The sequence below is a fragment of the Chaetodon trifascialis genome, chromosome 7, assembly GCF_039877785.1.
Source record: "Chaetodon trifascialis isolate fChaTrf1 chromosome 7, fChaTrf1.hap1, whole genome shotgun sequence".
Taxonomy (NCBI): Eukaryota; Metazoa; Chordata; class Actinopteri; order Chaetodontiformes; family Chaetodontidae; genus Chaetodon; species Chaetodon trifascialis.
In genome coordinates, this window is record NC_092062.1 from 5555905 (window position 1) to 5576095 (window position 20191).

The 20191-nt window shown below is 42.2% G+C and overlaps 1 protein-coding gene across 3 annotated transcripts in view; it reads left to right on the top strand.

Moving 5' to 3' along the window:
- Nucleotides 1-20191, top strand: part of cdk14 (cyclin dependent kinase 14) — a 180529-nt gene that overhangs the window by 36285 nt on the left and 124053 nt on the right. Inside the window, exons 1-2 of one of the 3 annotated variants that reach the window (XM_070965870.1) lie at nucleotides 2470-2799; nucleotides 18419-18664. In XM_070965870.1, coding sequence (XP_070821971.1) covers nucleotides 18434-18664 — 231 coding nt within the window. In that variant the 5' untranslated portion in view covers nucleotides 2470-2799; nucleotides 18419-18433. Of the gene's footprint in view, nucleotides 1-2469; nucleotides 2822-18418; nucleotides 18665-20191 lie in introns of those variants that run through there. The other 2 variants (XM_070965869.1, XM_070965868.1) reach the window with 2 other exon arrangements.

Consider the following 20191-nt stretch of genomic DNA (forward strand, 5'->3'; position numbering starts at 1 on the left):
TAATTCTCAACAAGAAAAAACATATTTTAATGAACGTATCTCACAAAGTGTCAAACTATATTTGTAAGCAAAGAACAGCTACTTTTATTTTTGTTTTCTTTAATATTTGTAAATGATATCCCATGCTTGGCCAAAAGTGCACATACACCCAAACGTAACAGCGAACATGTCTGGCATTCCAAAACCATGGACATTAATGTGCTGCTCTAACAGCCTCCACTCTCCTGGCTTCAGGCTTTCAGCAGATCTTGGCCTTGATAAGGTCTGGCTCACAGTTTGCCTTCCAGGTGATCTCAAAGGTGGTGGATGGGGTAGAGGTCAGGACCCTGTGCAGTTGCTCGTTCCAAAAGGCATTTTTTCATGGACTTGGCTTTGTGCATGGGGACGTTATCATGCTGAAACAGGACAGGGACAAGCACCGACTGTTGCTACTGTTGCCATATAATGTATTTCACATTTGGATTTGAGAGCCCTTCTTACACATACTAAAATCTACTGACAGTGGGTTGGGTAGTATATATGTACTATGTGAAACGAATACTTTAATTTTAAGTGTATTTTAGAGCGTGGCTTATCTCTGTGTGTCCTGTAACGTCTCTGCCCTCTCCAATTCTCATTCTCTGCTCATCACACAACGAGACAGGCTGTTCATTGTCTCTCTGCCCTGTCTCACCTCTTCACTCCGATGCACCCCCAGTCACCCCAGTGGCTGTATACTGTGTGTGTGTGTGTTTACTTCCGGACCAGAGTTGGTAGGATGTTGAATAATGAATGGACCCCCCCCCCCCCCACACACACACACACACACACACTATTCTTCACACATTTGAACCCTATATGTGTGTGTGTGTGTGTGTGTGTGTGTGTGTGTATTGACAGGGTTAAATCCTGTTAAAATGCAAATAATCTCCTCTGCAGCTTTCATGGTTTGAACTGATTGCTGTCTGCCGTGGCTTGGAAATCGACTCCAGTTTAGATCCAATCGGAGCCATCATATTGTGAATTTCACACCTTCCTGCCTCACTACAACGTAATAGACATGGTGTGGTTCCTGTAGCAACAAGCCTGTCAGTCAAGGTCATCCATGACAGAGAGAAAGAGGGAGCAAGAGAAAACAGGGCGGAGAGTGAGACTGAGTGAGAATGTGAACAAAGGGAAAGTCTCCTCTATCTGATGATTTGTATTTTGTAGCGTGACGGAGCGTGACATGATTTGGGAGGCAGCTTCTTCTCTGTGGGGACTGAAAATACTGATGAATTGAGGAAAGAGGTTATGGACGTGTACTCAAAATACACACTGGCACACACATTGCTGCCACACTACTCTTACAACCAGTTATATTTGAAATGATCATTATTAACATCCTAATTTTTCTGTCTCTATTAAGCACTCCTTGCTGTAGGGCATTTGAACTATTGCCTCCCCCTGTTTATTCATTAATTCTGTCTTCACCTAGTAGTTGTTAGAGCAAATGCCATTGACAGAAAAAATAAACTGATGCAGGATAAGCCACTTGTCTTCTCTCTGCAGTGCTGCTGATCTGCAGAGGTCTCTGTTAAACATACTGGTGGCAAATAGCTCAGTGCATCTGTAATGGATGCAGACTTTCATGGTGATAGGAGACAAGTGATGGTGTAGAAGGACAGTCAATGGACTATCCATAAGTGACATCACTGTAGTGGCATAGTGATATATATTATTAAGATAACACAAAGAAAAGCAGCATCAATAGGACAATGCAGTGTGTCAATGTTTGCATGTCAGAGGAACGTGTGGTGGAGTTTCTAAGTGGTTGTGTACCTGATTAAGTACTTTATACTATAAACTATCCAAGTATATTCTCATGGTAAAGTTTTGGCACATATCATGGTCATTTGATGTATGTATGAAGACTGTGATATTACTCTTTGGATTGAGGAGGCAGTGAAATCTACTGTGTGATGTTAGGTTTATCTTTCACAGCCTACAGTGTATGTACTGTTTCTGTACTGCGTGCAGGTGTAATGAATCTCTCTTGGTGTTGCTCGAAGGTCATGAGCAAGTTTCCAAAGAGGTGCTGCAAGGTTGCTCCTCTCTCCTGCCATATTGGGCAAAAACACATTTTTACTGATAAGCAACATGACGGTATTACAAAGTTAGGTTACGATTTGAATGAATTATTCTATGTTCTCTTAATGATAGCATGCTAGAGCAATATCCAGTGCTTTAGGCTAGCCGTACACCCAGGTGTCACATTTCATCTGAGGTGCTGCAGCCCGGTGAGGCAGATAAAAAGGAACCCAGCCCAACGCAGCTCATCTTCACTTAGCTTAGCTCAGATTCACACTCATTCATGTCGGGGCTGCATCACTGTAGCCTCAGCCACTAGCTGCTGCTGCTGCAGACACTGTTTGCTTCCTTAAACTCCTCTGGGCTGTACCATCTCAGCTGAGCGGGGGTCCTCTAAGGTTTCAGGATGTCTTCACAAGCAGACTTTTTTTCCTCCCATCTGCTGCATCGCACCCATTCCCAACCCCCCCGCACCCTCCACTCCCCATCCCTCATGATCTGCGAGCTCACAGTCTCTCAGGGCTGTTGGCCAGAAACAACGCAGCCTCCTAATACCCTCCGCTGCCTCAGATTTCACTCCCCCCTCTGCTTATAGTACAATCTCATCATTTCCAGCTTGCGAAGGGAGCGGAAGAGAGGGAAGACAGAGAGAGAGTGAGAGAGAGAGGGAGGGAGGGAGATGTTTTGAGCTGGTTTGCAGGGAGAGAGATTGGCCTGAATGCGTTCTGTCTGCTCTTTAGAGGCATCCAGGTGAGCTGTTTCCTCCTGGAAGGTAAGAAGAAGACTGAGATTGGTGCTTATTTTGTCCTGCATCCATTGTCATTACCCACCCACCCCCTTCTTCCCTCGTTTCGGATACATCGCTTCTGTTAATGTGTGTGTGTGTGTGTGTGTGGTTGGGCATGAATAGTATTCCCCAGACAGCACACACACGCAATACTGTACGAGGCAACGTGCAGATGTGTAGGCATGTCGGCATCTGTGCATTTGCAGGGCAGATTTGGATGATAGATATGTACATGCATGGTGTAGCTATGAGTGTGTGTGGTGGGAGGTTTCTTTTGAGGGGGGGTAATGAGCTGTCATGCTAGCATGACAGGTTGAAAGTGAATGACCCACCTGAGTTTCAGAGCATCTCAATGGTAAGGATGTGATGAGAGACTCTGGGGAGAGGAAGGAAGTAGCGGGAAAAGGTAGAAGGCAGTGTGCATGTGTTTCTGTTTAGCTTTATCTGCAGTTTTTGCAACAAAGTCTCAGTGCTGTCTGATGCCTGAAACAACGTCAGCAGTGTCAGACCCCCACTCCCTCTCCACCAACACCACCACTACCGCCAGTCCCCTCTGTGCTAATAGGTAGCATTTCTGTTGTGGTGATGAAATGGGTGCTGATGTTTACTGGTCTAATGGACGGGATGCTCTGCTGCAGCATTTTTCTGCTCACTCTACAATATGTCGTTCCACTTCAGGCAAATTTGCAATACGCTCGGCTTTTCTGCGCCCAGAGGGATGGAATGTGGGCACCGTGGGGAGGACGAGGAAGAGGGACAGGCACAGGCCATTTACCATCTGTGGCACTGTCTCGTGGACGGGTAGCGAGGCTTTCTGTAGGGCCATATGCAGCTCCTTTGGAAGACAGCAGGCCTGGCTGTTAGGAAAGAGAGAGAGAGAGGGAGACTACGGAAGAAAGGCTGAAACTAGAGGAGTGGAGTATCAGAGTGTCATGTGTTTGAGAGAGGATAAGTGTTGTCAGGATACAGGGCCAAATCTAGAGTAGTGTCCTCTTAACTGAGAAGCATCAAAGGCTCTTTTTTGGCAGAGCTTCAAATCCAAAGCTTTCATTCAGTATATGCAAGAAATAAATGTAAGCAAAGCCTTTCTTCTTCTGTGTTTTGACCAATTAATTCATTTTATTTAGTGTTAGAGGTATATTGTTTTGAGGTTGCTATCAAATCTGTAACCTTGCACTGCCTGCCCACAATTCTCGCTTCTTTCATTGTGGCATGGCAAAGCTCAGGAAGCATTTGTGTGGGACAGATGCCATTGTCAAGTTGGCTTTACAATGAATAAGTGACAGTTCTTATCTTCAAGGGTTCAGTGTGCTTTGAACAAAGTAGGTCGTGCAAAGTGTTGTCTGACCATGTCTAAAGGCAGAAGTATTTATATCTGTTTCAAATTGCAAAACCCTACCGTCATTGTCTCCTCCTGCCTGCTTCCCACTGTCTCCCTGATCTCTCCATGATCTCCAAGAACCCTGTCTCTTTTGTGAATCTTTGTAAGCTTGATGCGATGAATGACACCAGTGGGGATAAGGGTACATAATTCTGGACAGTCTTTCCTGGACAGTCATGGTGTTGTGGTGTTGAAAGGGTGCTGCTTGAAAGAGAAGATCAAACCCTGCCTACTTTCACAGCTCCATACACATGCCCAACTGCTGTTTAAAGCGGGGCTGTGATCATAGGACAGTCTGTTTTGGAAAATGATATTCCACCATTGGAACTGGGGTTTCTGATGCTCTTTGACAATCTAACAAGCACTTTCTTTGAAACATACCAATGCCTTCACTTCATGACTTCACATACTGACATCAGTACCCCATTATCAACCTTGCTATTTTTTTTGGTAAAGAACACATTTTGAATACATCTATGGAATAAGGGGCCATTTGGTTGAAGAATCATGTTTCATTTCATGTTTAGAACACCTAGTTTTAATAGTTGTTCATGTGATCAGGACCCTCAACCCTAAAATGTGCCTGTTTGCAATGCAGGAACTTTTTCAGGAGCCCAGCAACCATTTCAGGAACTCTGGACCTTTACCTGCTTTTAGATCAGAAGAGCCAGGGACTAAATTAAGATTCTTGGCAATAGTTTCTAGTGTCATAAAAGTCCCTCTGGAGGAAGTACTTTCTAATGGTTTGGGAACTATTGGGCAGACTTTTCCATTTTGAACATTGCTCATGTCAAATACAAACCCTGGTTGCTACAACTTGTGTAGAGTTTTATTCACAGAGTAAGCAACAGTATGGAGCAATATGAGGACACAAAAAACAACCCCTTGTCACAGGTTGCATATGACTATAAGCTGTGAGCAGTTTATCCAAAGGTGCCTAGACCCACTGAGTTACATATACCCATAGCTGACTGATCCAGTCCAGTTTCAGTCTCAAGCTCAATCAATTCCAGAGGATGTTTTCTACACTGAAAAACAGTTCAAACTGAGCACCTGGATGTAGGCTGGCTTCATGTGACTGCATACAAGACAAGCAGGAGATAGTTGAAAGCAAAGGTTGTCTTCCTCAGCATTCATATCACCTATTTGTTTTTTTCTTGTCCTCAATGTAGTGCACCCTCCAAGGCATGTTTTGCTCGTCTCGTGTAGAGGTTACTACTGGAATACATCGGCATCAAATAAATCCAGAACTTCTCTGCTGACTCCTAGAAGCAGAGGCCAGGATGGCAAGCATCACTCTGGTGGAAGACCTGCAGGCCTCTGACAGCAGACACAATGCCTTTATTCAGATGCATTTCCCCAGAGTGGAGTCGATGGTACACTGTGTGATTCATATCAAGTGCCTGCAAAATGCTTAAGTGGCTCTTGTCCTAATGAGTCAGCAGTGGATGCCCAATTAGACCTGAAATCCACAGTTAATGCCATATTGTTATACTGATTTCATGTGGACAATGAAAATTCTGAACTGGAGACATGAGTCAGACTTTTTTTTCGCCAACAGCGCTACACACAACTACATCCTAATGGTTGTCAAAATATGTATTCATTGGATGGCACTGTTGGTCTGCCCAGACTGATATGTCTCAACTTGTTGAGACATCTATGGTCAGAGAGGAGGTATGGAGATCCTCTGACCTTTCATTTAGCACGACCATGATGTTGACATTTTTATCATTTATTCATTTTTAAAATGCAAACATAACTACGGGATGGATTGGAATACAATTTGGTAGAGTCATTCATGCTCCCCTTAATATCAGTTGCAATATCTAAGGTAGTCTCCTGACATTTACTACTTTTCAGAATTTGAGATATGTGGGAAATTACCATGCATGGAGGGTCTTACACAAAGACACGGTCAATTTGCACTATTGGCCATAATTTTTGTAATCCGTTTCCTGTGAGTCAGCCAGCCTTATGGAATTGCAATTCTAAATCACTAGACTGCACCTTTAATCATGTATGTGTATACGTGTGAATGAATATGAAATACATTGTTTAAGTCTGTTGTGTTGTGTATATATTTCATTGTCATGTTTCCTATCTTGACTACCAGAATATATATTTATATATGTTACTGTGAGGGCGGCACGGTGGTGCAGCAGGTAGTGCGCGTGCCTCACAGCAAGAAGGTTGCCGGTTCGATCCCCAGGCGGGGCCTTTCTTTGTGAAGCTTGCATGTTCCTCCTGTGCATGCGTGGGTTCTCTCCGGGCACTCCGGTGACTTGGTGACTCTAAAATTGTCCCTAGGTGTGAGTGTGAGTGTGAATGGTTGTTTGTCTTGTGTGTTGCCCTGCGATCGGCTGGCGACCGGTCCAGGGTGTACCCCGCCTCTCGCCTGTTGACAGCTGGGATAGGCTCCAGCCCCCCTGCAACCCCGAAAGGGATAGGCGGTATAGAAGATGGATGGATGGATGTTACTGCGAAAAGCTAAGCAAGTAAAAGATGTAACTAAGATATAAGCAAGATTACTTACAGTAAGTTTCAGCACCCAGCATGGTCAGTAATTAGTAACAGCCCCTTTCAACAGGCTTCTAGTTCTGTGAGATTATTCGAAACATACCTTTGCTCATTGTGGTCAAAAAGTTCTATTTTAAGTTCGTCGGTCCACAGGACTTGTTTCCAAAAATGCATCAGGCTCGTTCCTTTGCAAACGTCTGACACTGAATTTTGTGGTGAGGACACAGAAGTGCAGTGTTTTACTGTGCATTTGCTGCGCAGTAAAACACTGCACCATCACTCAGAATCTGCTAAATCTTCCTGAGAGGTCTGATTTGCCTTTTCAGTAATCCAATGAGCAGTTCTCTCTCCAAGTTTTCTCGGTCTTCCAAACCTCAGCTTGACATCGGCTGTTCCTCTTAACTGCCATTTCTTAATGACATTATGAACTGAAGAAAAAAACTGAAAATGTTTTGCTGTCTTCAAACTGCCTTCTCCTGGTTTGTAAAGTGCTAGGCAATGGTTTCGAAGAGCCCATGGCTACAGATGTTGGGACAAGGTTTGAGGAGTCACAGCGATTTCCATCACTTAGCCTTTCTTAACCATGATTGTGAACAAGCCATACCCCTAACAAGCTTTTTAAGGTCTGAGACTTTGATAAAAGTTATGTGAGAGTCTCAAACATTTGCTTGGTGCTTCTTTGCTTCGATTCCCTCTTGTGATTTTTGTGTCCTACCAGTAGAGAAGTTTTAAATTCCAACTTTGGAAAGAAACACAGGATGGAACCAGACTGACTCAGCTGAAAATGAATATTCAGAGCAGCATTTGTCTTTGGGAAGGAATGAGAAACTTCCCACCAGCAGTTCTGCATTTTAACAAAGTGAATAGTCTCTCTGTTTAGTGAAGTATTTTCATTATATTACTTCACTTCTGGCTCAGGTTTCACAGCCTTATATGACAGTGTTTTTGAAGATGAATGAGGGTAGAGGTTGCCAGATCTGGAAAAAAGAGAAGTTGGTGGGGTGGAGGCTTAAGTAAGGAGCTGGCCCCATCACAGCCATTCTCCTCAGTGACTGTGCTTTCTCCAGAAACCATAACAGCTGGGAAACCAGCCAATTTAGTCATTTATACGTCGACGCTTTCTATTCTCTAGAGTCCCAATCAAAGGCAATGGCCGGCTGTACTAATCAGGAGGTAGAAGGCTGAGTCACTAACTGGCCAGAACATTTCCTCCCCCAAGAAGTCTGCTGGACCTCAGAAACCTCCTTCACTCTGCTAAAAGAGGCTGGTTGGCTGGCACTTGTCACTGAGTTTGAATGGTGAAGCTTTTTTGGAGTTAGAGATACAGATATGCTTAGGAAGGCATCATAAGCAGCTGAACAAGGCATGAAGTGCTGTTGATGTTTTATAATTAAATTGTCAGCGAGTGGTTACATACCATTCGCAATTGTAAAAGAAAACTTGATTGATAGGTGTTAGACCCAAATCTGGGTTTTTTAGATATAATGATAAAATGGCAGTATGCATTGCGCCCAAGATCTGTTGTTTGTCTGTCCTGTTAATGTCAAGTGTGCCAGTCTCTACAATATGTAAATGATGCAGCATCCTGGTTGTATACTACTTTCTATGCTGTTTCCATTATTTTGAGTTGACAGTGTCACATAGATCTATCATTTCAGGGTTGTGTTCTGGTTTCTGCAGTGGTAATGTAGGTATTTAATTGTGTAATGAGCTGCTATCTGGGACATCAGTTGGCTGTTGGGATGTTTCATTGCACCACATATGTTAATTAAGATGCTCATCACAATATCTCAAGGCTGGTGTTCAAAATGAGCCACAGCAGCAAAGTAACAAAAATGCAGTTACATGTTTTATTTTGCTGGTGCACTTAACGAGAGTGAGTTGCAGGGAAAGTCACATTGGCTTTGACAGGGGGCCAGCAGAACTCAAGGATATGGGAAAGTAGGTTGGTCTGTGCCAAAAATGAAATTACAATATTTCATCACAGAATAGCTCCTAAAATATGAAAACTCACACATTAATCCTATTCATGTGTATCTGTGTGGAGACAAAACTTCTCATCACAATCAGTCATGGTCATTAGCTTCCCTAAACCCAAAGGCCAAGGTATAGGAATGAATGTGTTGTCTAAAGCCAAAGTTGGGCTGCAAAACCTGCCATCATCATTTGGGTGTATAACAGAGTATAAGACAGTCTCCCTCAGAGATATTCAGGTGTTCCACACCAAAACTGACGACAGAGTAGATGAAATGAAATGAAAAAATAGCACTTGAGATAGAGGTGAAGAGCGATGTCAAGAAATAACTCTCCTTTTCTTCTCCAAGACTCAATTTCAAATGTAGGAACAGTTTGAGAGGAGTGGGTTTCAGATGCTGTTCAGTGATCCAACAGGAATTGAATTTGAAGCAGACTTGTTCCGTAAGGATTGAGGGACCATTATGGTGTACAAGGCTGAGGTACCACTAGTGCTAGCTGGTTAGGCTACACAGTGCTAAATGTGCTTAGAAACCCACAGGACATTCTCTGCAGTTTTCTTCAGTGCTTTATAGCGTTTTCACATCTTTTAGCGAATTGTTTACAGGCTGCTAGTCTTTTGGTTTGCTCTCACTGCTGTCTAGCAGTGGCTGCTTTGCAGACAGCTAAAGTTAGAGACTAGCTGCAGAACATGAAGTCAGTGGCTCCCTGTATCTGTCACATGAGCCTTACCTTGCACATATAAGTGGTCAGAGATGGACCAGATATGACACTTACTGAAATGTCACCATGCTGACATGTCAGCTTACCCCTCAATCAGATCTTCTGTTAAACTGTGAGTCAGTTCATCATTCCTTTCCGTTCATCCGTCTCTAGTTCGTATGACTGTCAGCAGGCAGTGGCCAATGCATCGCACAAGAAGCTGCTGTTTTAGTAGGCACTAGCTATGTTAATAAGTGTATTTATGAAGTTTACACCTTTCATTTACAGACATCAAAAAAATATTCATAAAAGAAGAAAAACAAAAGAGCAAATAAGAGACAACAAACATTAAAAGAAGACAACCAGTTAAAATCAAGAAGCAGAAACAAAAAGTTCAAACAACTGGATCTCAAGCTGCCTGTTAAAGGTGTCAAGAGTGTCCAAAAATAATTAGGTTCAATAAGGGAGAGTTCCAAAATGTAGGAGCTACAACTTCAAAAGCACCGTCTCCTTTTGTTTTGAGCCTGGAGTGAGGAACAGCCAACTGTGATCAGAGGACCTCAGATTCCTTCTGGTATTATACAGCTGCAATAGCTCTTTAATGTAGGCAGGTGCCTGACCACACAAGGCTCTAAACGTAATTAACTGCTAAGACAGGTGAAATGGGAGTTGAAGATGTGAGGAAATAAATACATGTATAATCATCTCCATCACAGCTCTGGGCATAATGGGCCTGAGTGTAGCAGAGTTTCTCAACTGGTGGAAAGAATTGACATGCTGGTCAAGACCGAAAGCCTGGTCCATAGAAACGCCAGATTATGGAGAGTAGGTTTAACAGAAGATGTGAAAGAGACAAGATTTTCCATCACCTTTGGGACAGCGCCATGTGGAGCAGAAAGATGAACTTCTCTTTTGGCAATGGTTAGCTGTAGACAATTATATGCCATCCAATTTCTGATGTAATTAAGGCAATTCAGTAGAGTTTGGAAACATTTTGAAGCTTAAATGAAATGTATAATTGAATATTGTCTGTATAATGATGGTAGGACAAACCTTTAAAATTGCTTATTATCAGCCCAAGAGGAAGAAAGTACAGTACAAACAGCATTGGGCCTAGGATAGAACCTTGAGGGAAACCACAAAGAAGTTCAGTTGATTAGAAATAGTTTTCAACTAGAACTGAAAAGGTCCTGTCTAACAGGTTCAAGGAGAACCAAGTCAAACCAATCCTAATCTAGAAAGAGTCACTCACCCACAGCCTGAAAACCTCAATCAGAATACGGTTGTAGGATTTTTTAGCCAGAAATGCCAATGTATTGTCATTTATTTTACCAACAAAGAAGGAGAAAAATTAGTTGTACTTGGCAACTGAAGACATAGGAACAGCAGGTGATGACAGAAGATGTTACTGAAGGTGACCAACAGGATTTTGGGATAACCTCAACTATCTGATACAAGGTTAGAAAAATATGTAGCTCTGGCATTCTTAACCATGGCACTGAAATCAGCTTGAAGTTGTTTTAGATACTGATGGTGAACTTGTAGATGGATAGATGTCCTCAAACGTTCAATTCTGTAACAGGTTCTTTTAAAGGAGCAAATTAGTATGTACACACATACACACACACGCACGCAGGCACTCACAGACACACACATAAAAACATACAAAGACACACACACATGTGCAATTCTGAAACAAAGACGCTGAAACAAAGGCTTGTGCTCTCCAGACAGTGTGGATGGGAGGAGGATGAGGTGTTTTTTCCAGTCTGTCCTCTGGTGTATCGTCTCACTATCGTCTTGAGCCCAGAATGATGAGCCCAGGCAAGCCGATAGCTCTGCTTTGTCTTGGTGAAATTGAAATGCGTTAACACAGTGGGTAAGCCCTGAATGTGGCCAGGTTGGCTGACAGCCATGAGTAAGCAGAGCACATAAGTAGGCTTTATGGCTGATTGGTCTTTTATGGCTTCTGTGGTTCTTGTCATACGTCAACCTAATGTCATCAGTAACTACTCCTCTGGAGATAGTTGAATTAGCCTGGGCCTGCCCACTGTTCTACTGCCTACCTTTTCCATTACTGTATGACAACTCTAAGATAAGATAGATCTTAAATGATCCCTGTGGGGCAATGGGGTCACTGCAGCAGTACAGAATAAATTATAGATAGGAACACAATGCAGTTTATCATCATTTGTTTCTGTGTGTGCATGTTTGTGTTGGCATATCAGAGTGGTGGTGGTGGGGCGGGGGGAGGGGATACTACTGATTAAAGAGGCTGTCCTTCAACCAGAATCAATAAGGTGTAATTGCATCCGTGGCAGGGTTTTCCCATCTTGGCAACAGAGGAAAGCCAGATGTAGCAGGGATCTACATGTTGCCATGAACCAGTGAGCACAGTCCACCTTCCTGTCCATACACTTGACTTTAAATGCTTGCACTCTTATTTGCTGTATTTATTTTAAAATAATCAATTCAATTAAAGCTCTATTCCCCCCCCCCCTTTTTTATATTGGAAATGATCGATGAGAGCAATGATCCATGATACTGTTGATTTGTTTGCCTGTACACTGCAAGCTCATAAATAGATCTGAGAAGACCATACCATTTGTTTTTTGCAGACGCTGATTATTTTGGCTATGTTTATACGTTTAACAGTTTACCAGTGCATAGAGTAACTTAACAATAGAAAGAGCACAACATCTATCAGTATCCATGGTGACAAATGTTTCCTGCTTAGAGTGAAGAATTAATGTTGCTTGCCCTCAATAGCTGTTAGCTGACTTCACGCGGTTTCCTAGTGCTGTGCGATATGGATAAAAATTTATATCCCAATATAGGTAATCTTATATCCCGATAACGATATATATCCCGATATAGTATTTTTACTTAAAATTATATATATACACACACATGAAATGAATGCCAATTCCTCTGATCTTTTCTCCTTTTATTTATAAAACACATATTTTATATATAAAGGGACAAGACAATTAAAAAACAATAAAAAGTCTTTTTAGTGCCAGAGTCCCTCTTTTTGTTACTACTTTTTGTTTTGTTACTAGACAATTAAAAATAAAATAAATAAAACACAAATATCAAATGGACAAATACCATTCAAAAATATCTGATCGTGCAATCAGTTTTCAAGTAATACAATAAAGTGCAAAGAAATAAAATACAGTAACAACATAAAGTGCTAGTAACATTCAAGTATGCCTACCATTTAACAAGTAGTGCTATTAAATGAACTGTTTCAGAGGTAGAGTTTTAGGAACACAAGTTAGTCAGCTTGTTCTGACATGAAATTAAACCTCTTTAAATAACAGCGTCAAACCCTTGAAAATAACTTTTTAATGTTTTGTGTCACGTGTTTCACAGGGTGAGAGATAGGAAGACAAACTGGTCACGCCGTGTGTTTAAGTGATAGACAAGATTAGACGTGACGATTTGTTGGCGGCATGTTTTGCAGATTACCGTTTTTTGGTCAGTGTCTGCCTTTTTAAATCCAAACCAGTGCCAAACAATGGAGTTCCTGTTCCCTCTTTTCAGCACCAATTCCTCTTTGGGTTCTGTTGGTTCAGTGTCCACTGTGCTCTCCATCTCTGCTACGTTGTTTACGTCCATGCTCCCGCTGGCTCTCGCACGCACGGCTGAAAACATTAGCAGTACCATAAAGGAGTTCTCGCAGGTAGCGTTGCTGCAGTTACGTTAGCCAAGCTAATCACAGCCCACATGTTAAAATTATGATATAAACAATAGAGGATTATATTGTACGGTAGACATTTTTCTGTCGCACTACAACATATATCGTAATATCGCACAGCACTACGGTTTCCTTTTAGAAAGGGCCGTCTCATGCTTCCAGACATCACACAGATCACTCTTAAGGCTGCCTTCTTTATCTCTGTGCGTTTATGTGTCTGTGTACGTCTAGATGAACTGGATCAGCTGGAGCAGTGACAGTCTTGGCAGAGGATCATCAGTGGATAATCTGCTCTCTGCCTAAGGATGTAATATAGTAATTGCAGGCAGTGATGGCTTCACAGTAATTAATAGACAATGTTTGCCTTTAAATACTTGTTACTCACCATTCTATGTGTAAATTTGAGTGAGTAATGATGGCAAGATGATGTAGTAGACTTGTGGGGGTATGGAGGCCCTGTCTGTTATTTCCAACATGATGCCTCTGTTAATGAAAGGTGTTGGATTAATCGGCTTGCTGTAGTGCAGTGTTGACTTGTTGCTGCTGTAGGGAAATCCTAATACTACAGTGTACTGCATTTTAGTCTGTAGTACCACTTATGTGGCAAAGGTTTGTGCATGGTCCTACTATGTTTCAAAAAGACAATACCCCTGTTCACAGAGCCAGCCTCATAAAGAAATGGATTTCCCAGTTTGATGTGGAAGAACTTAAGATAATAAGGTAATAATAGGATAATCACAACTTTAGTAATCACAACAGCATCACATGGACATGCCATGCTTCGGTGAACACACAACTACACAACATGCACATGCCATGCATCAGTGAAATTATTTCTTCCGTGTTTGACCCATCCTGGTAAGTCCTTCCTCCGCAGCAGACCAGGAGCAGTGGGCTGCCAGCCGACAGCGGCGCCTGGGGACCCAGTTTCTTCTTGTCACCATTGGTCAGGTGGTGATCTTCTTGCATGTTTTTAGTGGGTTTTTTTTATGGGAATAAAAAGGTGAACACGGGGAGAACATGCAAACTCCACACAGAGAGGCCCCTTTCCTCGATGAAGGGCAGCAGGCACCGAGGGCATGGTGGAGGACACACCCACAGCGCCCCAGGCGGGAATCGAACCCGTGAGGTGACAGTGTTGCCACTGTACCACCATACCACCACTCTGACTGGCATACAGAGCTAACACCTTTAGGATCAACTGGAACACTGACTGTGAGCCAGATCTTATCACCCAGCATCAGTGTTGGACCTCACTAAAGGGAACAAATCCCTGTAGGTGGGTTCAGCATCTGGAGAAAAGCCTCAAGCCAGAAGAGTTGAGGCTGTACAACACGTGTAATGTTCGGATGACTGCATGGTTTGTTTGGGTGTTAGAAACTATAAAACATAGTTTTATAAAAGATGGGTTGTAGAAGGTTCTGGCAATGAAGTGGCAAATGAAAGTAATTCAAAGTTTGGAAAATACCAAAGTACAGATTTGATATATTTTTCATTACTTTTTCAAAATGTTTTTTTCCAGATAATACTAAAAAAGCCTGATATAAGGTGGTCCATGGCATAAAATCAGGATTTTTGTCAAAATTGCTGAATACCTCACCTTGATTCTTGATTCCTGCAGTATGATGTTCTCAGTGCTGGCTTGTGTCTGCAGTGCGCAGCAGTGTGGAATGCTTTGGATCCACACTGCTCACTTTCATCTCAGTTGTTTTGGAAGTGATATGTCCCTGTCCTGTTCCTGTGAGTCTAATGCAACCCCTGACAGCCAATAGGTTTTATGGCTTCTCATTTTAAACTGGTTACTTTCACATATAATGTTCTGTGTGGATTCAGTATTGAATATATTGGTGATCCATCAAGCCATCCACCCATCCATCCATCCATTGAGCTATCCCTTCATCGATCTGTCCATCCATTTCAAGGCGCTTGTTCTGGTCAGGGTCATGGAAACAACAAAACAACAGAGTGGCCAGTAGTCTTGTCAAAAATATCTATTTTTTTCGATACGTATCGATTTTGAATATTTTGAAGGGTTTCAATGCACATTTTCCACAGTATCGACGTGGTACATTGCAGGTTTTGCTTGTTTTGCTTTACTGTTAGCTCATTAAAGATGGCAAGAGCAGAGTCTCCATGGCCGGTCTTGGTTGACAAAGAAAACAGCAGGACTGATGTTTGGAAATACTTTGCATTTGAGGCAAGTGAACAAGGAAAAGCAAAGGATACAAGTAAGCACATATTATGGTAGAGATGCTACAAAGCAGTGCTAACGAAAGAAAGAAAACAAATTTCATAAAGCACCTAAAGGATGAACATGCCAAACTTTCCGGAGAATTGAGAGGTTGGTGACAGCTTCCATCTCAACATCACTGAAGCACTGAGCAAGACGGCCCAGCAAACTGTTGATAAGTATGTTTTTCTGTTGTTGGTTCTACAGCCATTTTAATTGTCAAAGCTAAGCTAAACCTCCTCAGAGGTATCAAGCAAATAGACTAATTCAGAGAGATTGTGAATGTAAGATTCAATAACACATTCACTGGCCATGTGGCTTGATAAATCTGGTATATTTTACCAACTTGGACACAGATCCAAAATGGAACTGGCAACTGGAATCCATCCCTGCAGCAAACACAACCTTTTCCTCCTCTTGGATCTTCCAGCTTCTCCTAGGGGCTCTCCAGCTGCTCCCTGGCCGGCTATCATATGCCTCACACACCACAAAGGATTGCTCCTCCTACATAGGATTATTTGGGTGTTATGCTCATGACACATTTTTGATATTTCACTCAAAACCACACAGGAGTAGTCAAGGGACCACCAAATGTCAGTAGTATTCATCTTGTCTGAACCATGAGCATCTGTACAACATTTTGTGCCAATCCATGTAGTAGATATTGAGATATGCAGTAATTTAAGATCAAGCCTGATTCATCTACACAGAGCGGTTCATTATGGAACTGAATATGTTGCATAGATGTTCCCCATGAGTGTGCAATCTGCCAACTGCAACCAAGCACAGGTGTGTTCTTTAACGCCAGAGAACGGAAACAGCGCATCTAAGAGGCGGTATCGTATTCCACACACAATGCTTTGCAGAGAGGCCGTTAATGAAGAAAGACCTCACGGCACAAGACCAAAGCCAGCTGGGACTGACATTCACAAAAGAAGCTGCTCATTCATGCCAGAAGCAGTGGGAAGATTGTTTCTAGTTTTAGTGAGGCAGAGGTGGAGTGTAGTTACCTATGAGCATGACGATGAAGGATATGTTTGCACTTTCTAGGAAACCTAATGCACACTGACAGGCAGGATGTCCATGTACTCCATTTGGTCAAGTTAAATCATTTACAGCTAATGGGACTATCATGTGATATGCAGTGGTGGAAAAAGTATTCAGATCCTTTACATGTCTAAAATTGGCAATACCACAGTAGAAAATACTATATTACAAGCAAAAGACCTGCATTCAAAATGTGAACTTAGTATTATCAGTAAAATGTACTCAAGTGATCAAAAGCAAGTGCTCATTAGTGTTATTGGATTATTATGTCATGTGTTATGCATTCAGGGTTTTAGGGTTGTAGCTGGTGGAGGCGGAGGTGATTTCAGAAACGTGTCACTCTTCATCAGGAAGTAAACCTTTGTGTATTTCTAGTTCTGAAGATCTTTGGTGACCTTTTCATTGTTTGTGCCTCTGCCTCTGATGTCTCTCTGAGGTGGAGTGCCTGGAACATAAGCCTTGTTGAACACATCCTTCCCAGACTCTCTCATCAAGTATTGATGTCTTGCAGTGTGATAGGTCCTAAGTGACGTTATTTGTTTTTGTTTATGTGTTTATGTGCTGTTCCAGATGATAACTGCTGTCAATGAGAACAGAGTGGATATGGGTAGAACTCAAGTTTATGACAGCTTTGCTGCCTCATTAACTCATTACCTAGCTCTTTGTTTCTTTTTGCTTCTCCTGCATCTTTCTCTTGAGTTTTACCTGGCCTGTTGTGTTTGCTCATGTCCTCAGGCATATTCTTCTCTTAATCCTTCCATTGGAATACATCCATTTTATTTATTGCTAGAAATGTTTTGATGTATAGATGAATAGAAGTCGAAAACATTAACATTAGCGTCAGCGGCTCAAGTGCGGAGTAGTCAACTGTATTGCCATTATTACCATTAGTAGGCAGCTATCCAGGTGTTGTGACTAAAGAGTACAATGCTCCTTTTAATTGATTATATCTGAATATGACAGAACAATGTTATACCACTAATGTATTAATATCTTAATGTGTGAGCTAAACTTATAATGTTTTGTATAGAAAACTAGCCAAGTTTAGGTAAAAGACTGGTTTGGTGAGCAATATATGAATACACAATGAAGCAAATGCATTATTTTAACTGATTATTTTCAGTTCTATTTTATTTTAGGTTTTATTATTTTTATCATAAATGTTATGATTATCTCCTTCCATGTTATAGCAGTTTGTTGTTCTTATCAGCCCATGTGGGATAGGAATATTTGTATGCCTGACACAATAAGAAAAACGTTATCATCAGCACTTAGATTGTCATCTACCACTCTATCAATCATGTTTTAAAAGAAGTTTCCACACACAGAAGTGAGCAATGTAGTGGAAAATGCTCTGGTGTGTCCAATGAAACCTGGCTCATGTTAAAGAACAAGCCAAAGAGCTGCAAGATGACTCCTCCTTGTGTATTAGAGTAATTAGAAGTTCTTCCTGCAGGGGAGCCCAGGCCTAAATATTTAATCTGAAGGGAGCCGTGGCAAAACATGTCATGCCGTCTGCGTCTTTTGTGTCCAATATACACAGACTGTGGTGGAGGAGCAGCTGGTAAGGTGCTTTGTCTTGGAAAATGGATTGGGAGTGTGGAGAACTATGTTTGTGCCTGATGGGCTTGTAGGAGACAATCTGTAGCATGTCTGCACAATTGTATGGATGTGTAGATGTGTGTCAGAGATAAGGTGGAATTGTGTAAATGCAGTATGGGAACAGCAGCAGCAGCGACCGGCGGTGTGTGTGTGCGCGCAGCAGAGCCGACAGAGGCTGGAGCTGTTTTGATCAGAGAAAAGAGAGATGGAGATAAAAAGGCTCTCATCCGAGCAGAGAGGTAGCAGCAAGGCTCTACAGGGAGGGAAGAGACCCAGGCTGACAGAGAGATGAAAAACAGGCAGGATCTGGAAGGCGGGGGCACAGTCAGTTTTTGGCTGAACACTGGTAATCGCAGATGGATTTTTTTCTTTCATGCTCACTTTTCTCTTCGTCCTCTTCCTTTCCTTCTTCCTTTTTGATAGATATGTGTCACAAAGATGTCCACACGCAGCTGCCAGGGAACAGACTCGGTCATCAAGCCCCTGGACACCATCCCTGAGGACAAGAAGGTGAGAGTGCAGCGTACGCAGAGCGGCTTTGACCCGTTCGAGAAGCCCGCCAGCCAGGTGAAGAGGGTCCACTCTGAGAACAATGCCTGCATCAACGCCAAGAGCTCATCCGCCGGCAAGGAGTCCCCCAAACTGCGTCGGCACTCCAGCCCCAGTTCTGTAAGTACACCTCTCACATACTGGAGGAGCCGGTGTGTTACTTAATTGATTCACAGTTACTGTAGAATTAAATTAGTCAATACACCGAAACAACTTTATATTCATGACACACATTGCATTTTTATAGCTATACAACCATCCAAAACCCTCCATTTGATGGTGAAGTCAGGGGTCAAAGTAGCAACGAAGTATCCTGGTTGCAAAGTATCACAAAGATAATAATTCCTTAATGTCTTATAGCCAAAATAAGAATGTCTTGCCTCTGATTGGCTGCTGCTTGCATCACCAGGTGCTGGCTGTGCAACTTTGATGTAGCTTAGATCTATTAAAAGCTCATATTCCGCATAGACTAGTCATCAATTAGACAAAGCTGTCTAATCCTTAACTATCTTAAGAAGGCCTACATTGTCTGTAAAGCTGAAGCCAGTTTGTGTAACGTTTGAAAGAATGAAGATGAAGAGATGAAAAGTTGACGTCATGAGTAAAAAAATGCGTCCTTGCTCAATTTGAAAAAACAAAGAAGTGTTGCTGCTTGGTCTGGTGTGCCTCTGGTATTACTTATGGAGGCTAATGTTAGCAAACTTGATGTAGTAGACCTGTGTGTGTAACAGTAAACATAGAGTACATCACCTGAGACGTGTTTTCTGTTTCCTGCCATTAATCCCTTTTTCACTCTCAGTCAGGCTGCCAGTGATGATAACTTTAAGGGTATTGTTCAGTATTTTTAAAATTTGTCTATAATTTGCTTTCTTGTCACGAGTGACATGAAAAGATTAAATCTTATGTCCACACAGAGCTGGAATCTTCTAAGCTAGGCTCATCACTTTAGGCTACAACATGAAGACTGGACACAGGGGGAAAGGGCTGGCCTGGCTCTGCCTAAGCAGTTAAATAAAAGTGGCCTTGTGATGTGTTTTGGTCTTTCTTAACAGACAAACTGCCGTGCTGTTTGTCGGATACACTCAGTGAGCAGAGGTCTTTCTGTAGGTCTCCATAAAGGCACAACAATACCCGACAATGATCACAACCTCACTGTGGCAACAAGCTGCACACAGCCACAGTGCCTGGCTGCTGTTCGCCGAGAAATCGTCACAGTATGTGACACCGTGAAGGGCAAAGAAAAAAGACTAAAGCAGAGGAAAGCCAGCAGCAGCAATGGGACAGATGATACAGTATCATCATCGCCGCGGTAGGCAGTCACCTCTGTTTGAGTTGATAAACAGTGGGTGAGAAAGCAGTCAATGGTTGTGCCAGCATTGCCATGGAAACACAGCTTGTAGATCTGGGATAGGATAGGGATAGAAGAGCTAATTTTTTTTTCTGCGTCTCCTAATTAATCACTCTTTATATGTGTGGAACTTTTTAAAACTCATATTAGACTTGTTTGCCATTTGAACTGCCCTGCACAGGTGAAGGAGAGAGTAATCACTATGTGATGCTATATAGTATTAACATAGGCCATAATCAGAAATAAGCAGAGATAGGGTTGAAATCACTAAAAAGGACTTTCAGCATTAATTAATTAAT